We start from the raw sequence: 27,101 nt of genomic DNA, 5'->3' as shown, positions 1-27,101 counted from the left end.
GCTCTCCATGCTACTCTATCCTGTGCAAGCTTCTTCATCTCCCAGTACCTACTGCAACCTACATCCTTCTGAATCTGCTTAGTGTACTGATCTCTTGGTCTCCCTCTACGATTTTTACCCTCCACACTGCCCTCCAATGCTAAATTTGTGATCCCTTGATGCCTCAAAACATGTCCTACCAACCGATCCCTTCTTCTAGTCAAGTTGTGCCACAAACTTCTCTTCTCCCCAATCCTGTTCAATACCTCCTCATTAGTTACGTGATCTACCCACCTTATCTTCAGCATTCTTCTGTAGCACCACATTTCGAAAGCTTCTATTCTCTTCTTGTCCAAACTGGTTATCGTCCATGTTTCACTTCCATACATGGCTACACTCCATACAAATACTTTCAGAAACGACTTCCTGACACTTAAATCTATACTTGATGTTAACAAATTTCTCTTCTTCAGAAACGATTTCCTTGCCATTGCCAGTCTACATTTTATATCCTCTCTACTTCGACCATCATCAGTTATTTTACTCCCTAAATAGCAAAACTCCTTTACCACTTTAAGTGTCTCATTTCCAAATCTAATCCCCTCAGCATCACCTGATTTAATTTGACTACATTCCATTATCCTCGTTTTGCTTTTGTTGATGTTCATCTTATATCCTCCTTTCAAGACACTGTCCATTCCGTTCAACTGCTCTTCCAAGTCCTTTGCTGTCTCTGACAGAATTACAATGTCATCGGCGAACCTCAAAGTTTTTACTTCTTCTCCATGAATTTTAATACCTACTCCGAATTTTTCTTTTGTTTCCTTTACTGCTTGCTCAATATACAGATTGAATAACATCGGGGAGAGGCTACAACCCTGTCTCACTCCCTTCCCAACCACTGCTTCCCTTTCATGCCCCTCGACTCTTATAACTGCCATCTGGTTTCTGTACAAATTGTAAATAGCCTTTCGCTCCCTGTATTTTACCCCTGCCACCTTCAGAATTTGAAAGAGAGTATTCCAGTTAACGTTGTCAAAAGCTTTCTCTAAGTCTACAAATGCTAGAAACGTAGGTTTGCCTTTTCTTAATCTTTCTTCTAAGATAAGTCGTAAGGTTAGTATTGCCTCACGTGTTCCAACATTTCTACGGAATCCAAATTGATCTTCCCCGAGGTCCGCTTCTACCAGTTTTTCCATTCGTCTGTAAAGAATTCGCGTTAGTATTTTGCAGCTGTGACTTATTAAACTGATAGTTCGGTAATTTTCACATCTGTCAACACCTGCTTTCTTTGGTATTGGAATTATTATATTCTTCTTGAAGTCTGTGGGTATTTCGCCTGTCTCATACATCTTGCTCACCAGATGGTAGAGTTTTGTCATGACTGGCTCTCCCAAGGCCATCAGTAGTTCTAATGGAATGTTGTCTACTCCCGGGGCCTTGTTTCGACTCAGGTCTTTCAGTGCTCTGTCAAACTCTTCACGCAGTATCTTATCTCCCATTTCATCTTCATCTACATCCTCTTCCATTTCCATAATACTGTCCTCAAGTACATCGCCCTTGTATAAACCCTCTATATACTCCTTCCACCTTTCTGCCTTCCCTTCTTTGCTTAGAACTGGGTTGCCATCTGAGCTCTTGATATTCATACAAGTGGTTCTCTTCTCTCCAAAGGTCTCTTTAATTTTCCTGTAGGCAGTATCTATCTTACCCCTAGTGAGACAATCCTCTACATCCTTACATTTGTCCTCTAGCCATCCCTGCTTAGCCATTTTGCACTTTCTGTCGATCTCATTTTTGAGACGTTTGTATTCCCTTTTACCTGCTTCATTTACTGCATTTTTATATTTTCTCCTTTCATCAATTAAATTCAATATTTCTTCTGTTACCCAAGGATTTCTATTAGCCCTCGTCTTTTTACCTACTTGATCCTCTGCTGCCTTCACTACTTCATCCCTCAGAGCTACCCATTCTTCTTCTACTGTATTTCTTTCCCCCATTCCTGTCAATTGTTCCCTTATGCTCTCCCTGAAACACTCTACAACCTCTGGTTCTTTCAGTTTATCCAGGTCCCATCTCCTTAAATTCCCACCTTTTTGCAGTTTCTTCAGTTTCAATCTGCAGTTCATAACCAATAGATTGTGGTCAGAATCCACATCTGCCCCTGGAAATGTCTTACAATTTAAAACCTGGTTCCTAAATCTCTGTCTTACCATTATATAATCTATCTGATACCTATTAGTATCTCCAGGATTCTTCCAGGTATACAACCTTCTTTTATGATTCTTGAACCAAGTGTTAGCTATGATTAAGTTATGCTCTGTGCAAAATTCTACAAGGCGGCTTCCTCTTTCATTTCTTCCCCCCAATCCATATTCACCTACTATATTTCCTTCTCTCCCTTTTCCTACTGACGAATTCCAGTCACCCATGACTATTAAATTTTCGTCTCCCTTCACTACCTGAATAATTTCTTTTATCTCGTCATACATTTCATCAATTTCTTCATCATCTGCAGAGCTAGTTGGCATATAAACTTGTACTACTGTAGTAGGCATGGGCTTTGTGTCTATCTTGGCCATAATAATGCGTTCACTATGCTGTTTGTAGTAGGTAACCCGCACTCCTATTTTTTTATTCATTATTAAACCTACTCCTGCATTACCCCTATTTGATTTTGTATTTATAACCCTGTAATCACCTGACCAAAAGTCTTGCTCCTCCTGCCACCGAACTTCACTAATTCCCACTATATCTAACTTTAACCTATCCATTTCCCTTTTTAAATTTTCTAACCTACCTGCCCGATTAAGGGATCTGACATTCCACGCTCCGATCCGTAGAATGCCAGTTTTCTTTCTCCTGATAACGACATCCTCTTGAGTAGTCCCCGCCCGGAGATCCGAATGGGGGACTATTTTACCTCCGGAATATTTTACCCAAGAGGACGCCATCATCATTTAATCATACAGTAAAGCTGCATGTCCTCGGGAAAAATTACGGCTGTAGTTTCCCCTTGCTTTCAGCCGTTCGCAGTACCAGCACAGCAAGGCCGTTTTGGTTAATGTTACAAGGCCAGATCAGTCAATCATCCAGACTGTTGCCCCTGCAACTACTGAAAAGGCTGCTGCCCCTCTTCAGGAACCACATGTTTGTCTGGCCTCTCAACAGATACCCCTCCGTTGTGGTTGCACCTACAGTACGGCCATCTGTATCCCTGAGGCACGCAAGCCTCCCCACCAACGGCAAGGTCCATGGTTCATGGGGGAAGAATGTACTGTTGTCCCAAGCATATTGCAACAAACGGGGTATTTCTATCGCTGCTCGTTTAGTTTTTATTGCCGTTTCAAATATACCGGTCATTTTTGAAACACCCTGTAAATTCCAGTTACCAACAGGAACTGGAAGTTCACTTAAAAAACTTGAACGGGCATTTCCTCATTCGGGGCCTTCAGTTAAGAGACGGGTAGCCTTGCACCTCGCTTACTGCTGTTACGGCGAGCCTCGTGCACGTGACTGGGTTATGCACGGCCGTCTTGTTACCGCCTCAGCGTTAACTGAACAGGAACGCTGCTTCAAGGTTCTGTCAAGAAGAAATCTAATCTTCATTCTTTTGGGCTCTTTCTTGTTCTGGTAAGTATTTCGAAACAAATTTTTCTCACTCGTTCGAGTTTCAAAAACTATTCTGTGCATTCAATCTCGCGTCACAGGTGACGGACGGGAAATACTGTGAATTTTCTGATGCTTGCTAGATAGATTACGCCAACTGAAGCCAATTGGGAAAAAGGGGAAATAACAACGTTACATTTTTCATGCGTCATGTATTCCTTCCGTTTTGTGGGAACAAATCCCTTCTGTTTCTAGATTCGTGGTCAGGTCATAAAAGTTCTGATTCAACAACAGCCGCTTATAGCACTCACACTGACGAAGAAACAGAAATAATTCAGATATCTCATGGCGCGACGAATGTACTTAAACCATTGGAATTCTTACGTTACTTGAAGGCATTTTACAGAAAATAAACAAAGAAAATTATTGTGAACAGTTCAGTACAGTTTCGGGTCTCCAATAGTGATAATATCCTCGAGATACAGTCATTGCTACACTATCAGTTTGCCTCTCCTCTGTTTCAAGATTGATTAAATATGTGTGACACTGGTATTGGACCTGATTCATTCATACATCTGGTCTAGTTTTGTCTAAAATCATCTGTCTAAAACTAGCACGTCAGTCAGATTTCTTCCTTAACTGTACGTTCACGATACACAAAAAAGATGGCATATGTTTGAAAAATTTGGATCAAGATTTCGCATTTTTGCAGTAGTAACAAGAAATAAAATTAAAGCTGACTTGATATAAACCTTGTACTTAATGAATAGAACTTAATAAATGCTTACATATATGTGTGGAACAACAGACAATGTTGACAACCCATAGATGTATGAAATAATTTCGAAGTTTATTCGCGGAATGCGAGTTTGTTGACATCAGCTGTATCAGGTATAGACCTCCTACCAAAGTTGTGCTGAATAGCACAAATAATGTTCGGAGGGTGGTAAATTCTAGTGAATGTGGAGTTATCACAAAGGGAGTCCCTCAGGGTTCAATTTTAGGTCCTCTGCTGTTCCTTATTCATGTGAATGACCTCCCACTTAACGTTCAGCAAGCGCAACTAGTACTTTTTGCAGATGTTACGAGTATTATAATAAATCCAGAAAAATAAGCTGAAGATATTGTTAAGAATGTCTTTCACAGAATTATTAAGTGGTTCTCAGAAAATGGACTCTCCCTTAATTTTGAAAAAAAAAAAAACTCACTATATCCAGTTCTGTACACCGAATAGTCATACCGACAATTGCTGTAGCATATGAACAGTTAACAGGGTAGATTTCTCCAAATCTTTGGGTGTTCACATTGATGAAAACTTGAACTGGAAGAAGCATATTACTGAGTTTATCAAACAACTAAGTTCCGCTTCTTTCGCTCTTCGTATAATCGCTAGTCTTAGTAATAAACAGATCAGCCTCCTAACATTGTTGTTGTTGTTGTGGTCTTCAGTCCTGAGACAGGTTTGATGCAGCCCTCCATGCTACTCTATCCTGTGCAAGCCTCTTCATCTCCCAGTACCTACTGCAGCCTACATCCTTCTGAATCTGCTTATTGTATTCATCTCTTGGTCTCCCTCTACGACTCAGTAAAGCTGCATGCCCTCGGGAAAAATTACGGCTGTAGTTTCCCCTTGCTTTCAGCCGTTCGCAGTACCAAAACTTCAAGGCCGTTTTGGTTAGTGTCACAGGGCCAGATAAGTCAATCATCCAGACTTTTGCCCCTGCAACTAGTGAAAAGGAACACACGTTTGTCTGGCCTCTCAACAGATACCCCTCCGTTGTGGTTGCACCTACGGTACGGCTATCTGTATCGCTGAGGCACGCAAGTCTCCCCACCAACAGCAAGGTCCATGGTTAATGGGGGGGGCCTCCTAACGTGCTTTGAATTTTTCCACTCAATAATGTCTTATGGAATAGTTTTCTGGGGTAACTCACCACTTAGATATAAAGTATTGAGTGCACAAAAGAGAAGAACAGTGATGTTCATACGTACAACACTAGAGGGAAAAAGGACCTTTCCTATCCGTTATTGAAGCTGTCATTTGCTCAAAAAGAAGTACATTATTCAGCAACAAAAATCTTTGATCATTTGCCCAACAACATTAAGTGTCTGGCAGGTTGCAGATCAAGTTTTAAATCTAGCTTAAAATCATTTCTTTTGGACAGCTCCTTCTACTCCATGGACGAGTTTCTGTTTCAGAAATGGTGAAAAAAAAGACTGTACCTCTAAATGTAGTTACATGTGTAGAACTAAAAATTTCAGTAATATTAATATTAGCACTTTTCATGTGTGTATATATATCTTATAATCTGACCTGTTCCACATCATATCGATAAAATAATCGGGAAAATGATCTACGGAACATGACATAACTAAAACTAAAACTAAACTAAACAAATAGTGGCATGAAAATTTGTGGCAGACCGCGACTTGAATCCGCACTCCGCGCTCTAAGCGAAGGTCACCTTAACCACATGAGCTATCCGTGCACACTCGCTGGACCGCCGCAAACATCCACAAGTCACACTCTCTTAATCCACCAAATTCATCGCCTACGTGTATAGCCCATCCTTATTCGCAATCGCCGTTCCCGATTCCGGGTTCGAGTTCCGGTTTGGCACGAATTTTCATATGTCGCTATTGGGTAGTAGATCAATACCTAAACAGCTGACATCCAGGAATTCGCAGTCAGCGAATAAATTTCGAAATTTATTAAATACGATGGCTTAAGAAGCCGATAGCCGATTCGTGAGCATATATGTATAACTCTACATAATATTAGGAAAGTGTTAGAGATTTGTGTTCGGCCAAACACCGAGGTACAACCTATTTAACCTTGCATTTATTTGAGTATGCTCCATACCTATAGTGAAGGAACGTTATACAGGGTGATTTTCTCCACCGTGTACAAACTCTAGGGATTCATCGACAAGAGGATACCGAACAAGAAAGATGTAATGAACTTGTGTCCGAAAATACGAGTACATGGTTTCTACGCTAGAGACCATTTTTTCAAGTGTTCAGATGTGTGTGAATTTCTAAGGGACCAAACTGCTGAGGTCATCGACGTGACTAACTGATGCTAAGAACAACACACACAGCCTCCCCGAGGGAGGACTCGAACCTCCGGCGGGACGGGCCGCGCAATCTGCTACAGGGCGCCTCAAACCGCGTGGCCACTCAACGCGGCGGCCATTTATTCAGTCATACTTTGTTGCAGAGACTGCGGTCTAATACGTACTGTACCATGTAGTCGCAGTTACAGTATGCATGGTTTCCTCCTAAAGGGTGGTACTATTCCTTATACGTTATACCCTAGTGCCCTCTCCTGCCCTAGTAATTGGTAATGTCTTGTCCGATTCATTTCTCTTGCTGACTCACCTTGAAGTGGATGTGATACAGCGTTCAACTCAATGGTTCCGTGTTCGAATCGAGAGTCGAGAGCCTGCCGACATGGTGTTCAGTTACCGAAAGGCAACGGGCGGAGGGCAGCAACGTTCTATCAGGGGACCTATCCCCGCCGACAACAAACACAGCAACAGTGTTATGCCGTTTGTCTAAGACAGGGTCGTTTCAGGAAGCAGGATATCATGAAAGACGTACCCGAAATGTTGGGACGCCACACTTCGAGGAAAATGTGATTAACATTGTGGAAAGTGACCGCCGTGTCAGTACCAGGTAGTTGGCCCACCAGTACAGGGTAAGCCAGACGACTGTGAGCAACATTGTTACTATCCTTATCATTACAGCGTGTACAGGGCTTAGTAGGACAGAATTTCCACATCGGGAGCAGTTTTGTCACTGGTTTCTTCACCAGGCAACCACAGTTCCTGGATTTGTGTCATCCATCCTATTCACAGATGAGGCCACCTTTATGCAGAGTGGCATCTTCAGCTTTCATAATAGTCGTCTGTGTATGCAGAACCCCCATGGTATGGTGGCCGGGATAATTGGCGACCGTATTTTGGGACCAGTTTTCCTTCCACGTCGCCTAACAGGCCGGAACTGTCGACGTTTCTTGCAGGTGACTTTGCCTCTCCTTTGCTGGAAGAAGTGCCACTGACGATTCGAAGTGTTACGTGGCTGCTACATGATGGTTCTCCAGCCCACTTCGCCTTCAACGTCCGGACGCATTTCAGTCGTATCGGACGATGGGGTCCAGTTGCATGGCCTGCTTGTTCACCGGATCTCAACGCGTGCGATTTCTGGTTATGGGACCATATCAAAAGTATGCAGAGCCCATTGCAGATGGCTGGAGCAGCGTATTCGTGCTGCCTTTGGCACTGTTCGGATGCAGCTTGGCCGATGTGAACGTGTGAGACAGAACATGCTGTGGCGCGTACACGCATGCGTTGAGGCACATGGAAACCATTTTCAACACATAATATAACTGTGGCTGCATCTTACAGAGCGTATTAGACCGCTGTCTCTGTAACAGTGTATGACTGAATAAATGGCCTCTAGCATGGAAACCATGCATTTCCGGACATAAGTTCAACAGACCTTTTTTCCGTATCCTCTCATCGATCAATCCCTAGAGTTTGTGAACATTCAGTACAATAGTTGGTACTTTTCTTTTCAAGATGGATTCAGTCTCTGGGTGTCTTCTGCTGCGTAATATTCTATAAAAGAAGGTCCTGGGTGTTAATTTTTATCTTCTCACTTAAAACTGGTATTTCCGCAAATACTGCATAAACTCTTCCAAAGAAACACATTGAAAATATACCTTGTTCATACAGTCCAAAGTACGGCCCCGGTAGCTGAGTGGTCAGCGTGACGGAATGTCACTCCTAAGGTCCCGGGTTCGATTCCCGGCTGGATCAGAGATTTTCTCCGCTCAGGGACTGGGTGTTGTGCTGTCCTAATCATCATCATTTCATCCCCATCGACGCGCAGGTCGCCGAAGTGGCGTCAAATCGAAAGACTTGCACCAGGCGAACGGTCTACCCAATGGGAGGCACTCGTCACACGACATTTCATTTCATTTCATATAGTCCAAAGACTTTCATCGGAAAAGCGTCCGATCATAAGGTGACAGCAACATGAATTAAACTCTTAAAAATGATAATCCCAGTCTGACGCGCTTGGTCCCAAAAAATTGCATGTATGTTATAGGCCCAGATTACAGAACCCTCTAGCACAGGAAATAAATCAGTTTCACGTTAAGATGGCTTTCATTATCAAAAGTGCTTGTCACTTTTGCCAAATTTATTATTTTCTGAAAATAATTTTTTTACGTGACGGATTATAGGTCTAATGGGTAATAACAAAGATTACAAATTTTGAGAACATTAAATACAGAAGCTTCCTGTTATTTTATGATATCTATTTCATTATAGAAAGTAAAATTAATGAAATTATAAATAGAGACAGATATTTTGTTTGAAGTTAACACTGAAAAATACAAATTATTGTATCTAACATAGACTTCTTTTGAGATCATATATTTTTAAAACTGCGACTACTAGTTTTGATTGTGTAAGATATATGCATGACAACAAATCGAAATAAAAGTAGAAAAATATATTTGTGAAGCTCGTTTCCAAAAGGTACCAAATCCAAGTGAGCAAATTTTCCATTATAGCAGGAAAATTCCCCATAGCCATAAAAGTTCTCGTATGTGCAAGGCAAAGTTCATATACTGTTTGTCTGGGACTCACTGATGTTCCTTTAAGAAAAGTTTAAGGTATTCTTCGTTATTATTGTACAGTTATTAGTAATTTGATTTTGGATTTCGTACTTTTTGTCGTAAAAATTATTTTAAAAGTGTACAAATTATACGTGATGAGCAAATAACACTGAATACTAATGTATTTTGTCACACTCAATGCATATGACTTTAGCGTACATGTTTGTCAATCAAACATTTAAAACATAATCTATCTTTGTCTTACTTAGAACATAGCTTATCATATATTGATTCTCCACTGGACCTTCTAGAATAGGATGTAGTTAAAGTCTTACTGAGTTATTTTGTTTAAATTGTGAAGAGATAGTATATTAATAATGATTATACATACAGAAATTAAATTTCCTGGTACTATCGATATTTGGTTGGAAATATCAGTCATCCTAATGCATGTGTATGTTATCATTGTCTCCATCCTCATTAAGTAATTTTACATCATTATCCTCTACCACAATTTTGTAGAAAGGGATTTGGTTCAATTCATATCCCTCTGCAGAAAGTAGGGGTACCAAATAATTTTTCTTTGGCTGTTGTACATGACTACTATTTGGTACATCTTTTACTTGAGACAAAATACGATAATACCTTACCCCACTTCTGATCATTTTGTGTTTGCACACTGGCGTCATTGCATATGCAGCGGGCAGATGAACCACTGCACATATGCGATGAATAGTGACACGTTTAGTTTCACTAATTTTGAAAGTTTTTTACTTTGGAAATGATATTTGACTGAGGACTTACCAAGTGACGCAGAAAAAAATCAGAATTCACGGAGTGAAGTGTTTCTACTGTCTCAGATACACTGTCATATTCCTCTGGGAGCATTACAGTTTCAAGCTTCCAGAGTTACTTTTCTACAATTCCAAAAGACCTGTCTGCACGCATGTATGAATGACAATACACAGAAAAGAACCACTCAATCTGAAATCCGTATTGTCATGCAATCACACAGAACAGTAACAAAATACAATAATTTTGGTTTTCAGATGCACAACTGTCACATAACAATCGAATATGCTTCATATTAATTGCTTCACAGAATGGTTTTTGAATTGACTGGAAAGATGGATCAGTGCAGGAGGATTTGGTACATCTGCTATGAAAGATCCGATGCTGGATTTGACGACCTCTATATACGAGATTTGGTACTTTTTGCAAGGAAATATTTACTTGTTAGATCCAACAAGTTATTAGGTAGGGGCTGTCATCTCTAACTCATTTTTTGAATTTTTTGGACTTGGTACCGTTTGGAAACAACCTTCACATTTACGGAAAATTTTGGACAGTTAGGGAACATTATTAGCTTTCATAGATAAAAAATAATTAATTTACGCTTTAAAATTAACTCAAGTCTGGGTAAAATTTAAATGATATCAGAAATAAATAATTTATATAATAAAATCAACTGAAGTGTGAGTAAAATTTAGATGGTATCGCACATTTCATTACTTGAGCAGAAGTTCCAGTGGGGCTGTATTCATTATAATGATGTATGCACATTGACATTGTAATTCTCTCAGAGGCACCGAAGGATTTGTAAGAGCAGTTGAACGGAATGGGCAGTGTTTTGAAAAGAGGATATAAGATTAACATCAACAAAAGCAAAAAAAGAATAATGGTATGTAGTAGAATTAAATCTGGTGATGCTAAGGGTACCAGATTAGAAAACGAGACATTTTAAGTAGAAGGCTGTTTGGGCAGCAAAAGAATTGATGATGGCCGAAATGGAGAGGATATAAAATGTAGATGGGCAATGGCAAGAAAACCATTTCTGAAGAGGAGAAGTCTGTTAACATCGAACATAAATTTACGTGTTAGGAAGTCTTTTCTGAAGGCATTTGTCTGGAGTGTAGCCATGTATGGAAGTGAAATATGGACGATGAACAGTTTGGACAAGAAGACAACATAAGGTTTTGAACTTTGTTGCTACAGAAGAATGTTGAAGATGAGGTAGGTAGATAATGTAAACAATGAGGAGGTACTGAACCAAATTGGGGAGACAAAAGACTTGTGGCACAACTTGACCAAAAAAACGGGTATGTCGATAGGACACATTTTGAGACGTCGAAGCATCACCAAGTCAGTATTTGAAGGAAGTGTGGAGTACAAAAACCGTAGGGGGAGACCAAGAGATGAATACAGTAAGCAGATTCAGAAAGACGTAGGTTGCAGTTGCTATTCAGAGATAAAGAGGCTCGTACGGGATAGAGTAGCATGGAGAGCTGCATCAAACCAGTGTTCGAAATGAAGACACAACAGCAACATACAGGGCGACAATTATTGAACTATATGATAAAATCTAAATTAGTTCCAAACTACACACTTTATTCAACATGTAAACGTCATTACAGATATTCGGATTTAGGTTATGACATGTTCGATATGCCTGCCATCATTGGCGATGATGTAGCGCAGACGAATAGCGAAATTCTGCATGACCCGCTGCTGAAGTGTCGGGACATCGATGCTGTCGACGACCTCCTGAAATGCTGTTTCCAGCTTGGTAATGGTTTTGCGGTGATTGCTCTACACCTTGTCTTTAATAGAGCCCCACAAAAACGAGGCTTATGTGTTTAGATCCGGAGAATATGGCGTCTAGTCGAGGGCCTTGCCAGTGGCCTCTGGGTACACTAGAGCCAGAATGCGGTCCCTGAAGTACTCCTCCAGGACATCAAACACTCTCCTGCTTCGACGGGGTCGAGCTTCGTCTTCAAACAACCACATTTTGTCAAAAAAGAGTCCTTTTGGATAATGGATATGAAATCGTCTTCCAAAACCTTCATGTACCGTTCGTACTCACCATGCCATCAAGGAATATCGCACTGATTATTCCGTGACTGGATACTGCACACCAGACAGTCACCCGTTAAGGGTGAAGTGACTTCTCAATAGCGAAATGCGGATTCTCAGTCCCCCAAATGCGCCAATTTTGCTTATTGACGAACCCATCCAAATGAAAATGGGCTTCGACGCTAAACCAAATCATGCATGCGCATACTACACTCAAGAGCCCAAGAAATTGTCACACCTGCTTAATATGGTTCAAATGGCTCTGAGCACTATGGGAGTTAACATCTGAGGTCATCAGTCCCCTAGACTTATAACTACTTAAACCAAACTAACCTAAGGACATCACACACATCCATGCCCGAGGCAGGATTCGAACCTGCGACCGTAGCAGCATCGCGGTTCCGGATTGAAGCGCCTAGGACCGCTCGGCCTTCGGGGCCGGCTCCTGCCTAATATCGTGTAGGGTCCAGCGAGAACGCAGAAGTGCAGCAACACGACGTGGCATGGACTCGACTAATGTCTGGAGTAATGCTGCAGGGAATAGACACCATGCAGGGCCGTCCTCAAATCCGTAAGAGTACGAGGGGGTGGAGAGCTCTCCTGAACAGCACGTTGCAAAGCATCCCTCATGTGCTCAATAGTGTTAATGTCTGGGAAGTTTGATTGCCAGCGGAAGTGTTTAAACTCTGAAAAGTGTTCCTCGAGCCACTCTGTAGCAATTCTGGACGTGTGGGATGTCGCATTGTCCTGCTGGAATTGCGAAAGTCCTTCGGAATGCACAATGGACATGAATGGATGCAGGTGATCAGACAGGATGCTTACGTACGTGTCACCAGTAAGAGTCATATCTAGATCTATCAGGAGTCCCATATCACTCCAACTCCACATGCCCAACATCATTACAGAGCCTCCACCAGCTTGAACAGTCTCCTGCTGACATGCAGGGTCCATGGATTCATGAGGTTGTATCCATACACGTACACGTCAATGCATTCAATAACAATCTGAAACGAGACTCGTCCGACCAGTCAATATGTTTCCAGTCATCAACAGTCCAATGTCGTTGTTGACGGGCCCAGGCGAGGCGTAAAGCTTCGTGCCATGCAGTCATCTAGGATATACGAGTGGGCCTTCAGTTCTGAAAGCCCATATCGATGATGTTTCGTTGAATGGTTCGCACGCTGAGAAGTGTTGATGGCTCCGCATTGAAATCTGCAGCAATTTGCGGAAGGGTTGCATTTCTGTCTCGTTGAAAGATTCTATTCAGCTGTGGTTGCTCCCATTCTGGTAGGATCCTTTTCCGGTCCCAGCGATGTCGGAGATCTGATGTTTTACTAGATTCCTGATATTCGCGGCACACTCGTACGGGAAATATCCACATTGCCTCGGTACCTCGGGGATGCTGTGTCCCATTGCTCGTGCTCCGACTATAACACCACGTTCAGACTCACTTGAATCTTGGTAACCTACCGTTGTAGCAGGAGTAACCGATCTAACACCTGCGCCAGACACTTGTTGTACTATACAGGGTGGTCCATTGATCGTGACCGGGCCAAATATCTCATGAAATAAGCGTCAAACGAAAAAACTACAAAGAACGAAACTTGTCTAGCTTGAAGGGGGAAACGAGATGGCGGTATGGTTGGCCCGCTATATGGCGCTGCCATTGGTCAAACGGATATCAACTGCGTTTTTTAAAATAGGAACCCCCATTTTTATTACATATTCGTGTAGATCCGTTTGACCTATAACAGTCCCATCTAGCGGGCCAACCATAGCGGCATCTGGTTTCCCTCTTCAAGATAGACGAGTGTCGTTGTTTGTAGTTTTCTCGTTTGATGCTTATTTCGTGAGATATTTGGCCCGGTTGCTATCAATGGACCACCCTGCATAGGAGTTGGCGACCGCAGCGGCGTATTCTGCCTATTTACATATCTCTGTATCTAAATACGCATGCCTGTACCAGTTTATTTGGCGCTTCAGTGTAATTCTTATCGTGCCACGCCACCAACCGTGCAGTTTGAACGTCCTAACGGAAACCGTTCAGAAGTTGCCACGATTTCATTACATGTGGTTCGATAGTCGTCAGTCTGTACATACACGGCAGACAGGGTAATTTGTGGCGTGCTGTGTTGCCGCAGGAGGAGGCGAAGGGGATGGGGGAGCCGTTCTCGGCGGCGGCGGCCGCCGCCATGGCGCGCGTGGGCCACGCCTGCCGCTGGTGCGGCCGGCTCTTCGGCAGCGCGTCGCTGCGCATCCACGAGGCGCAGTGCGCGCAGCGCCAGGACCGCGCCGCCGCCCCCGCCACCGTCGCCGCCTCCGGCGCCGCGTCGCCCGCCCCCACGTCGCCGGCCTCCGCCTCCGGCGCCGCCTCCCCGGAGCACCGCCCGCGCGGGCCGCGCATGCTGCTCTGCTACCTGTGCGGGCGCGGCTTCACGCAGGCGTCGCTGCACATCCACGAGGCGCAGTGCCTCAAGCGGTGGCACCAGGAGAACGACCGCCTGCCGCCGGCGCAGCGCAGGCCGACACCAGAGAGACCCGCCATAGTCCTCACAGGTAGGCAGCCGCTCCAGCCCACCCACCAGGCCGTGAGGCACACGTGTTTGTCCATCGCTGGAGCAATCTACACTACTGGCCATTAAAAATGCTACACCAAGAAGAAATACAGATGATAAACGGGTATTCATTGGACAAATATATTATACTCGAACTGACGTGTGATTACATTTTCACGCAATTTCGGTGCATAGATCCTGAGAAATCAGTACCCGGAAAACCACCTCTGGCGTAATAACGCCCTTGATACGCCTGGACATTGAGCCAAACAGACCTTGGATGGCGTGTACAGGTACAGCTGCCCATGCAGCTTCAACACGATACCACAGTTCATCAAGAGTAGTGACTGGCGTATTTTGACGAGCCAGTTGCTCGGCCACCATTGACCAGACGTTTTCAGTTGCTGAGAGATCCGTAGAATGTGCTGGCCAGGGCAGCAGTCATGCATTTTCTGTATCCAGAAAAACCCGTACAGGACCTGCAACATGCGGTCGTCCATTATCCTGCTGAAATGTAGGGTTTCGTAGGGATCGAATGAAGGGTAGAGCCACGGGTCGTAACACATCTGAATGTAACGTCCACTGTTCAAAGTGCCGTCAATGCGAACAACAGGTGACCGAGACGTGTAACCAATGGCACACCATACCATCACGCCGGGTGATACGCCAGTATTGCGATGACGAATATACGCTTCCAATGTGCGTTCACCGCGATGTCGCCAAACACGGATGCGACCATCTTGATGCTGTAAACAGAACCTGGATTCATCCGAAAAAATGACGTTTTGCCATTCGTGCACCCAGGTTCGTCGTCGAGTACACCATCGCAGGCGCTCCTGCCTGTGATGCAGCGTCAAGGGTAACCGCAGCCATGGTCTCCGAGCTGATAGTCCATGTTGCTGCAAATGTCGTCGAACTGTTCGTGCAGATGGTTTTTGTCTTGCAAACGTCCCCATCTGTTGACTCAGGGATCGAGACGTGGCTGCACGATCCGTTACATCCATGCGGATAAGATGCCTGTCATCTCGACTGCTAGTGATACGAGGCCGCTGGGATCCAGCACGGTGTTCCGTATTACCCTCCTGAACCCACCGATTCCATATTCTGCTAACAGTCATTGGATCTCGACCAACGCGAGCAGCAATGTCACGATATGATAAACCGCTATCGCGATAGGCTACAATCCGACCTTAATAAAAGTCGGAAACGTGATGGTACGCATTTCTCCTCCTTACACGAGGCATCACAACAACGTTTCACCAGGCAACGCCGGTCAACTGCTGTTTGTGTATGAGAAATCGGTTGGAAACTTTCCTCATGTCAGCACGTTGCAGGTGTCGCCACAGGCACCAACCTTGTGTGAATGCTCTGAAAAGCTAATCATTTGCATATCAGAGCATCTTCTTCCTGTCGGTTAAATTTCGCGTCTGTAGCACGTCATCTTCGTGGTGTAGCAATTTTAATGTCCAGTAGTGTAGCTGAGACTGGTAGTGGAAGTCTCTATTTTGGCTGTTCCCAAAACGTTCCGACTACAGCATCATCTGTCATTCTGGAAATCTTGCCACACTGTGGTTTCTTCCTCCGAGGACGAAAGAGGAATACTTGGCGATGAGGAAGTTTGATAGCTCAAAGGATTACCACGTGTCCTCTGCAGAATAAGGTGGGTAGTTGTCGTGCACAACACCCTCGGCCACCTTCCCACGATGTTTCGTCTCGAAAGCCTCCCCTAACCTCCTCAGCTGATTTCGGTAGTATGTTCCTGTAACAGTTTGCGCCTTAGCAGCATTAATCTGTCAACACCACATCGTAACAGTCTCAAAAGACACGTAGCATTACGTTACCCAGTGGCGGTTCTACATCTACATCTACATCTACATCCATACTCCGCAAGCCACCTGACGGTGTGTGGCGGAGGGTACTTTGAGTACCTCTACCGGTTCTCCCTTCTATTCCAGTGTCGTATTCTTCGTGGAAAGAAAGATTGTCGGTATGCCTCTGTGTGGGCTCTAATCTCTCTGATTTTATCTTCATGGACGCTTCGCGAGATATACATAGGAGTGAGCAATATACTGCTTGACTCCTCGGTGAAGATATGTTCTCGAAACTTTGACAAAAGCCCGTAACGGACTACCGAGCGTCTCTCCTGCAGAGTCTTCCTCTGGAGTTTATCTATCATCTCCGTAACGCTTTCGCGATTGTTAAATGATCCTGTAATGAAGCGCGCTGCTCTCCTTTGGATCTTCTCCATCTCTTCTATCAACCCTATCTGGTACGGATCCCAAACTGCCGAGCAATATTCAAGCAGTGGGCGAACAAGTGAACTGTAATCTACTTCCTTTGTTTTCGGACTCCGTTTCCTTAGGATTCGTCCAATAAATCTCAGTCTGGCATCTGCTTTACCGACGATCAACTTTATGTGATCATTCCATTTTAAATCACTCCTAATGCCTACTCCTAGATAATTTATGGAATTAACTGCTTCCAGCTGCTGACCTGCTATATTGAAGCTAAATGATAAAGGATCTTTTTTTCTATGTATTCGCAGCACATTACACTTGTCTACATTGAAATTCAATTGCCATTCCCTGCACCATACGTTAATTCGTTGCAGATCCTCCTGCGTTTCAGTACAATTTTCCATTGTTACAACCTCTCTATATACTACAGCATAATGCGCAAAAAGCCTCAGTGAACTTCCGATGTCATCCACAAGGTCGTTTATGTGCATTGCGAATAGGAACGGTCCTACGACACTCCCCTGCGGCACACTTGAAAACACTCTCACTTCGGAAGACTTCTCTCCATTAAGAATGACATGCTGCGTTCTTTTATCTAGGAACTCTTCTATCCAATCACACAATTGATCTGGTAGTCCATATGCTCTTACTTGATGGTTCAAATGACTCTGAGCACTATGGGACATAACATCTGAGGTCATCAGTCCCGTAGAACTTAGAACTACTTAAACCTATCTAACCTAAGGACATCACACACATCCATGCCCGAGGCAGGATTCGAACCTGTGACCGTAGCAGTCGCGCGGTTCCGGACTGAAGCACCTACGACCGCTCGGCCACCGCGGCCGGCTAATGGCGGTTGAGTCTTCGCGTGTTTCAGCGGTATGATTCCACATGTTTGCACTGTTCGCGTTGCTCCTTATTCCCGAAGTCGTAATCATACGCCCAGCACTCGTCAGTGCTAGTTGGATGTCTTAAACCAGTCATCTGGGTCGTCCAGACATAGCTTCAAATTTTCCGCTCGTGCCTCGGTTCGGCGTGCTGATTGAATGCGTGTAAGAAGTCGCCGCCTCCAGTGTCTGGTGACCTTTGTCATGTTCGCCATGTACCAAAATTCGTGCAGGACGTCGAAAACTGATCCACGACCGATTTTCACTTTCTCCACTGTCGCCTCCATTGTTAGAGGCGGAGCTTATAGCACCGGGGCCTCTACCTTGCTCGTGATTCCAGGTTCTTCACAGGAAGATGGCCCGTCACTTCGTTCGTCGTCGTTCTCACTCGTCTGAGGCACTGGAACCGTCTGTCATGTGATGGTCCATTGTTGCCCCGTACACTTCAACCAAACCAGCACGGATGGACACAGCGTTGCTGCACTTGAAACGCAGAAATCTAATTGCAGCACGATACCCCTACCTTGCCCGAAGGTTGCACTAGTTTGATTTGCCGGCTCCTACGCGCGCTATGACACTGTGTCGCGGGAATTTCAACGTGCTGATATAAACACACAAAAAATATTAATTACGTAACTTTATTATTTCAACTTGTGATTACAACTTGACATCCGCCTCTTGTAATAGGGGCGAGCTGTACTACTAATTGCGAGTGATACGTTACAATATTTTACTCCTGATAACGACATCCTCTTGAGTAGTCCCCGCCCGGAGATCCGAATGGGGGACTATTTTACCTCCGGAATATTTTACCCAAGAAGACGCCATCATCATGTAATCATACAGTAAAGCTGCATGCCCTCGGGAAAAATTACTGCCGTAGTTTTCCCCTTGCTTTCAGCCGTTCGCAGTACCAGCACAGCAAGGCCGTTTTAGTTATTGTTACAAGGCCAGATCAGTCAATCATCCAGACTGTTGCCCCTGCAACTACTGAAAAGGCTGCTGCCGCTCTTCAGGAACCACACGTTTGTCTGGCCTCTCAACAGATACCCCTCCGTTGTGGTTGCACCTACGGTACGGCCATCTGTATCGCTGAGGCACGCAAGCCTCCCCACCAACGGCAAGGTCCATGGTTCATGGGGGGGGGGGGGGTTCTGAAGAAGAGAAATTTGTTAACATCCAGTATTGATTTAAGTGTCAGGAAGTCATTTCTGAAAGTATTCGTATGGAGTGTAGCCATGTATGGAAGTGAAACATGGACGATAAATAGTTTGGACAAGAAGAGAATAGACGCTTTCGAAATGTGGTGCTACAGAAGAATGCTGAAGATTAGATGGGTAGATCACATAACTAATGAGGAAGTATTGAATAGGATTGGGGAGAAGAGAAGTTTGTGGCACAACTTGACCAGAAGAAGGGATCGGTTGGTAGGACATGTTCTGAGGCATCAAGGGATCACCAATTTAGTATTGGAGGGCAGCGTGGAGGGTAAAAATCGTAGAGGGAGACCAAGATATGAATACACTAAGCAGATTCAGAAGGATGTAGGTTGCAGTAGGTACTGGGAGATGAAAAAGCTTGCACAGGATAGAGTAGCATGGAGAGCTGCATCAAACCAGTCTCAGGACTGAAGACCACAACAACAACAACAACGTTACAATATACTAATTCCGTTCGGGTAACAGGTTCCAGAAACATACTCATTAGCCCACCAATCAAGCTGAAACCTCCGAAACACGAAAGTACATCACTAAAGGTGTATAAATGCTGAATGATGATTCTCTTATTACGGAAGAACGCATCTGCTTCACCACAGATACATGTACGTCTAGAAATAATGGAAATTCGTAGCTGTGACATCTTTCATTGAATATTACGCACAGTTTTGTCGAAACATAACGGTTGACCACAAACATTGCACTGTGCAATTTTGTTACTTTTGTCTCTTACATAAAAGTATCTCACATGTGGCCACGCGGTTTAGGGCGCAATGTCCGGGATTGTGCGGCACCTCCCGCCGTAGGTTCGAGTCCTCCCTCGGGCATGGGTGTGTGTGTTGTTGTTAGCTTAAGTTAATTTAAGTAGTGTGTAAGTCTAGGGACCGATGATCTCAGCAGTTTGGTCCCTTAGGAATTCACACACATTTTAAAATTTTTATCTCACATGTAACTAGACTTATTTTACTCATTGTTGACAACTGCAGGCAATTACAGACAAAACTGAATCCTAAATTTTCATACTTCATAGTGCTGTAGTGAATGACATTTGCACAATACGCAAGTACAGGACTACAGTCTAGAACGCCCAGCATACTTCCAGCCGTAGACGTGTCATGGCATCTGGAAGTTGGAATAGTCGATTTGATTATGTATTGGTATGACTCTGCAGTCCGCCCGCGTTACCTGTTACCGAAGGAACGAGGAAGTTGAAGCCGTGTCTACACTCTGCCCAGCCATAGTTGGATGCGAGAAGGAACTCCTTAGCTGTCTATTGCAGTGACAAGGCAGGAGTGGTGTTTCCGAGTTACTCAAAGTTTTACAGCAATAAGAAAAGCATTGTAACAGATATGAATAGCTTTCTCACTGCTATTTAAAAACGAAGCGAGTGGTGAAAACCCCCTTTTCGGTTTTTGAATGCTGCCATTATTAAAAATTTAATAATGTCCTGTACAGAAAGTATTATTTGCTCAATAGTTACGAATCAGTAACAGTGTTACTGTAACACAGTTTTAAATACCGCTGTTACAGCCGTGTACTACTTTCAACATAGCATTATACAGCCAACCGGTTGCAAATAAGTGTATGGTACACTGATCTAGGTGTCGAACCTATTAAGAGTGTCTTCATCAAAATGAAATTTTGGTAAACTGTAACATTACATTGCGAAACAGCATGGTCAGAATTTAGAGCAGCTATGTTCGACTAAAAAGTAAAATAAAATGCTCCAGCCTTTACCACGTGTGCCTAACTAGGAACATCATCAGACTCTGATGTTCCTAGTTAGGCACACGTGGCAAAGGCTGGAATGTTTTATTTTATTTTCTCGTCTTAGTTTTGAATGAAATTAAAGAAAAAATTACTCGGATGGGACAGAACAATACATATTTATAAGCCACGCCAAAACTTGCCTCTAGAAAACATAAATGAACAAAGTGGTAGCATATGACTCGAAAATTGCAAAATAAAGTTGTTGTGACTTGACAAGACAACCAAGCCACTACGAGGTGAAGCCGAAAGGCACGCGTTTAAGCTCACGCAGGCTGGCGTGAGGTCTGGAACAGGACACGGAAATGAACTAGCAAAAACAGGACGTAGCTGTGGAATACTTAACTTTAATCCATAATTGGTGAACATCGGTCTGACGGTACACGCATCACAAGATAAATAGCAAATGATAATGGCGCCTTGCTAGGTCGTAGCAAATGACGTAGCTGAAGGCTATGCTAACTGTTGTCTCGGCAAATGAGAGCGTAATTTGTCAGTGAACCATCGCTAGCAAAGTCGGCTGTACAACTGGGGCGAGTGCTAGGACGTCTCTCTAGACCTGCCGTGTGGCGGCGCTCGGTCTGCAATCACTGATAGTGGCGACACGCGGGTCCGACGTATACTACCGGACCGCGGCCGATTTAAAGGCTACCACCTAGCAAGTGTGGTGTCTGGCGGTGACACCACAAAAGTGACTGCTACAGCGTCTCGATAATAACAGAATAAATCAATATCCTGCAAAACAAAGCCCCATATTGAACATACTGACAATATTAATTTATTCAGTTTACTGCTTGTTGAACTCTATGTCTGTGGATTATATTACTTTAACAAATACAGCGACCATCCATTTGGGATTTCGCCTATCTTCAGTTGGACTAATACATATTTAAATGTTCAGTTAGCACATCGTTAAAAATGATCAACTGCACTTTGGAAGCTGCGACTGCCCCGCTTAAAATAACTGTTTTGTACCTACTACAAGTCCCGATTTCTATATTTACAATATGCATTGAGCTAACAAAAGTTACGGGATTTCCATTTCGGTAATCGTTAGGGAATTCAGTATTCCGAGACCCACAGAGTATGCCATGAATACCCCATTTCTGGCTTTCCCTTTCACGACGCACAACTCAGTGGCTGATCACCTTCACTTAACGACCGAGAGCAGCGGCGTTTGCGTAGAGTTGTCAGTGCTAGCAGACAAGCAACACTGCGCGAAATAATCGCAGAAATCAATGTGGGACGTACGACGACCGTTTAAGTTAGGACAGCGCGGCGAAAATTCGCGTTAATGGGATACGGCAGCAGACGACACCGCCTGCAGCGCCTCCCCTGGGCTCGTCACCATGTCAGTTAGACGCTAGACCACTGGAAAACCGTGCCCTGATCAGATGACTCCCAATTTCAGTTGATTTGTCCACGTTGTCAACAAGGCACCGTGCAAGTTAGTGGTGGCTGGGCTGGGTTTACATCGAATGGACTGCGTCCTCTGGTCAAACTAAACAGACCAAAAAAGTTATGTTCGGCTACTTGGGTGCAAATAACTTACGAGTTTGCTCCCGGGTGACGTCGTCGACCACCGCCGATATTTCGACAGGAGCACACCCTGCCATTCTCAAGGTACAACTACAAGGAGGAAGTAATGTGCAAGGGAATTTAATACCTCGGTTCACAGAGGAGAAACAAGGAAGATACCACACACAGAACAAGTAACCCCAGAGTCAACACACAACCAAAGATAACCAACATCAGAAATATCGATAGCGACTATTAATCAACAGGTGAAGTATCACTAATTCTGTCCCTCTGTTTTTTGATGAGAGACAGAGCTGGATTCCAAGCAGCATTTAAACAAAATCCACCATCTTTGTTTATAAGGTTGCTTGATAGTTTGATTTCAACAGCTTCCTTAATAACACTATCCCAATAGCTGAACGTGAAAGCCAGAATCTCCGTGTTGTTGTATTCCATAGGATGACCGGTGTCAAGGCAAAGTTCTGCAATAGCGGATTTGTTCGGCTGTTTTAAGCGTGCGTGACGCTTATGTTCAATTCACCGGTCTTCCACAGTCCTGATTGTCTGACCAATATATGACATGCCACAACCGCAAGGAATACGATAGACACCAGCCTTACGCTAGCCAATATCATCTTTTACCGACGCCAACAGAGCCTTAATCTTAGAAAGTGGTCGAAAAACACATTTCACATCGTATTTCCTCAAAATACGGCCAATCCTGTCGGAAATGCATCCTGCGTAATACAAAAAGGCCGTAGACTTAGGTGCCACTTCGTTGCTATTGTCACTCACCCGTTGCACAGAAGGCTGATAGCGCAACGCACGTTTGATCTGCCTCCCACTATAACCATTCTGACGAAAGGGGACTTCGAGATGTGATCGCTCAGCTGCCAAACTTTCAGGGTCTGAGATAACATGGGCCCTGTGAACCAAGGTACCAAGTACTCCATCACGCTGAGCTGGATGGTGACAACTATCAGCTCGCAGATACAAGTCAGTGTGAGTGGGCTTCCTATAAACAGAATGTCCCAACATACCATCAGTCTTCCTTCTGACCAACACATCAAGGAAAGGAAAGCATCCATTCTTTTCCACCTCCATAGTGAACTGAATATTCGGGTGGATTGAATTCAGGTGTTCCAAAAACTGGTTTAAATTCTCACTACCATGAGGTCAACCAACAAAAGTATCGTTTACATATCTGAAAAAAACACGCAGGTTTCAAGGTCGTTGACTCCAATGGGCGTTCTTCAAAGTCCTCCATAAACAAATTGGCCACAATAGGTGACAACGGGTTTCCCATTGCAATTCGATCAGTCTGTTCGTAGTACTGACCATTGAATTAAAAGTAAGTGGAAGTCAGCACATGTCGAAACAAATTTGTTAACTCGACACCAAACTTAACCTCAATTAGCTGCAACGAATCAGAGAGAGGAACGCAAGTGAAAAGAGAAACCACATCAAAACTGACTAAAGTATCAGAGTCATTCAAACGCAATCCGTGCAATCGACCGAAGAAATCTGCAGAGTTCTTCTTGATGTGGTGTTCACACCTACCTAGTAGTGGGCTCAATAAACTAAGGCTGGTGTCTATCGTATTCCTTGCAGTTGTGGTCAGACAATCAGGACTGTGGAAGACCGGTGTATAGAACATAAGCGTCAGACACGCATACAACAGCCGAGCAAATCCGCTATTGCAGAACATTGCCTTGACACCGGTCATCCTATGGAATACAACACGGAGATTCTGGTTTGCACGTCCAGCTATTGGGATAGTGTTATTAAGGAAGCTGTTGAAATCAAACTATCAAGCAACGTTATAAACAGAGATGGTGGATTTTGTTTAAATGCTGCTTGGAATCCAGCTCTGTCTCATCAAAAAACAGAGGGACAGAATTAGTGCTACCTCGCCTGTTGACTAATAGTCACTATCGATATTTCTGATGTTGGTTATCTTTGGTCGTATGTTGACTCTGCGGTTACTTGTTCTGTGTGTGGTATCTTTCTTGTTTCTCCTCTGTGAACCGAGGTATTCAATCCACTTGCACACTGCTTCCTCCTTGCAGTTGTGCCTTGAGAATGGCAGGGTGTGCTCCTGTCGAAATATCGGCGGTGGTCGACGACGCCACCCGGCAGCAAACCCGTAAGTTATTTGAACATTCAATTCGCCGGGAAAAGTTAAGGTCTTACTTGGGTACAATTTGCAGCCATTCATGGACTCCATGTTTCCAAACAACGATGTCATGTCACTGGGTCACAACCGTTCGCGACTGATTTGAAGAACATTCTCGGCAATTCGATCGAATGATTTGGCCCGACATAAATCCATCAAACTTTTATGGGACATAATGGAGAGATCAGTTAGTGCAAGAAACCTGCACCGGCGACGCTTTCGCAATTATAGGCGGATATAGAGGCAGCATGGCTCAACATTTCTGCAGGGTACTTCCAACGACTTGTCGAGACCATGTCCCATCGAGTTGTTGCAATACGCCGGGCAAAATGAGGTCCGACACGATACTAGGAGGTATTCCATAACTATTGTCACCTCAGTGCGTTATTCGTTAGATACACTTACTTACATTTGTGCTAGTAGCTGGAATAAGCATGGGTTACTCTGCAGTACTATGCACAGAATGGCTCGTAAAGCATCCAGGCAGTCGAAGTAGATGAAGAATTTTCTAGCGCGAGTACGCTTCGTGTACTACCCGGGCTTCAGGATAGCGTCCACCTCTGTTCTGTAAGTGGCGAATTGTTTCGGCAGGCAAGACTAAGGAACATGGTCGTTACAAACTGTAGAGCAGTCACGTCCCCCAGCTGATGTCCGTCAGTGCAGAGTCAGTGCTCCTGTGCTGCAAATATAGCACCATTCTTACCAATCATCTATCAGAGATCATTGGAACAGCGGAAAGTTCCACCGGACTGTAAGAAGGCCCAGGTCATAGCAATCTATAAAAAGGGTAGAAAATCGGATGCACATAATTACTGGCCAATTTCACTGACATCGATTTGTTGTAGAATCATGGACCATATTTTGTGTTCAGACATAATGACCTTTCTAGACTCTGAGAAGCTCATCTGCAGAAACCAGCACGGTTTTAGGAAACAGCGGTCATGCGAGACACAGCTGGCCCTCTTTGTGCATGATATACAACAGGCTCTAGATACCGGCTCCCAGGTTGATGCCATATTTCTCGACTTTCGAAAGGCGTTCGACTCAGTTCCGCAATGTCGCCTGCTACAAAAAGTGCGGGCTTGCGGTCTATCTGATGACATATGCGGTTGGATAGAAAGTTTTCTAACAGACAGGAAGCAGTATGCCGTCCTGAACGGGGTGACTTCAACAGAAACAAGCGTAACTTCAGGTGTGCCCCAGGGCAGCGTAATAGGTCCTCTGCTTTTTACAATTTACATAAACGATCTGGTTGATGGTATTGAAAGCGGCCGTAGACTGTTTGCCGATGATGGTGTAGTCTACAGGAAAGTAGTATCACACGAAAGTTGTGAACAAATCAATGAGGATTTGCAGAAAATAGTTGCGTGGTGTAATGACTGGCACTTATCTCTCACTGTTAGTAAGTGTAACCTACCGCGTATGACAAGGCTAAAGTCCCCACTAATGTACGAGTACAAAATAAATGCCCAGTCTTTGGAAGCGGTAACGTCCGTCAAGTATCTGGTTGTGACTATTCGAAATGATGTCAAATGGAATGATTACACAAGCAACGGGTAAGGCGAACTCTAGATTGCGGTTTATTGGTAGAATCCTGAAGCGATGCAGTCCTTCAACAAAGGAAATAGTTTACAATACGTTAGTTCATCCAGTCTTGGAGTACTGTTCGTCTGTGTGGGACCCTTACCAGTTGGGTCTGATTCAAGAGATTGAGAAGGTCCGAAGAAGAGCGGCAAGATTCGTGACTGGTACATTTAGCCATCACGAGAGCGTTACAAATCTCATAGAAAGTTTGAAGTGGGGCACACTTGCAGATAGACGGCGCGCTAAATAGAAGGGGCTGCTCACTAAATTCCGAAATCCGATCTTCACCGAGGAAGTAGAGCACATATTATTACCACCAACTTTCAAACCGCGCAATGATCACCATTCACAGATAAGGGAAATAAGAGCTCGTACTGAGGCGTTCAGACAGCCGTTTTTCCCTCGTGCGATCTGTGAGTGGAACGGTGGGGGGGCGGGGGGGGGGGGGGGATATGACTTTGGCGCAAATTGTGCCCTCCGCCCGCACCGGTTGGTGGCCAGCGGAGTATATATGTGTAGATGCATATGTAGATGTAAGGAAATGCCGGCTATCAGAGGAGCGCCTGTTCGTCACTACAAGATGTTCGGTAGCCTTTGCCACGGGGAGGGGTAAGTGCGGTACCCCACGGCGTCCCCTGTGAGCCGGTGTTGCTCTACAGCGCTGAGGCAAACAACTCTTCGGGAGCACACTCGCGTCTCATTTCCTGTACATTCCGAGGACGAGGCTGGCACGTTCAGAGCTGGTGCACGAGGGAGTGAAAAATGACTTCGGCCTGGATATGAACTGCTATTCAATAAGATTGTTAAGCGTGGTTGTTTTCGGTTACAGCTGTCAAATAACTTATTGAAATTTCAATTTCGTGTATTACTACTCATCAGCAGACAATTCGAAGCACACAACTAATCGGTACTTACAACGGTTCATAAAAACAAGAGTTTCTCCTACACAAAGTATTTAAAAAAAGTATGTGTGGGCGTCGCTTATTTGGCCTCAAGTACTGATATCCAAACACAGACATTAGAACAAACACTTATGTTTGTGAACCGTTGTATGTACTCATTTGTTGTGTGCTTCCAGCTACCTGAT

At 44.2% G+C, this 27,101-nt stretch overlaps 1 protein-coding gene across 1 annotated transcript in view; it reads left to right on the top strand.

Annotated features, from left to right (window-relative positions):
- LOC124799186 (zinc finger protein 574-like) overlaps positions 1 to 27,101 on the top strand; it is a 272,342-nt gene that overhangs the window by 198,032 nt on the left and 47,209 nt on the right. Inside the window, exon 7 of the mRNA XM_047262722.1 lies at positions 14,212 to 14,626. Coding sequence (XP_047118678.1) covers positions 14,212 to 14,626 — 415 coding nt within the window. The remainder of the gene's footprint in view (positions 1 to 14,211; positions 14,627 to 27,101) is intronic.

Source organism: Schistocerca piceifrons, chromosome 5 (assembly GCF_021461385.2).
Source record: "Schistocerca piceifrons isolate TAMUIC-IGC-003096 chromosome 5, iqSchPice1.1, whole genome shotgun sequence".
Classification (NCBI taxonomy): domain Eukaryota; kingdom Metazoa; phylum Arthropoda; class Insecta; order Orthoptera; family Acrididae; genus Schistocerca; species Schistocerca piceifrons.
This window is presented reverse-complemented; position numbering and strand designations above follow the sequence as displayed.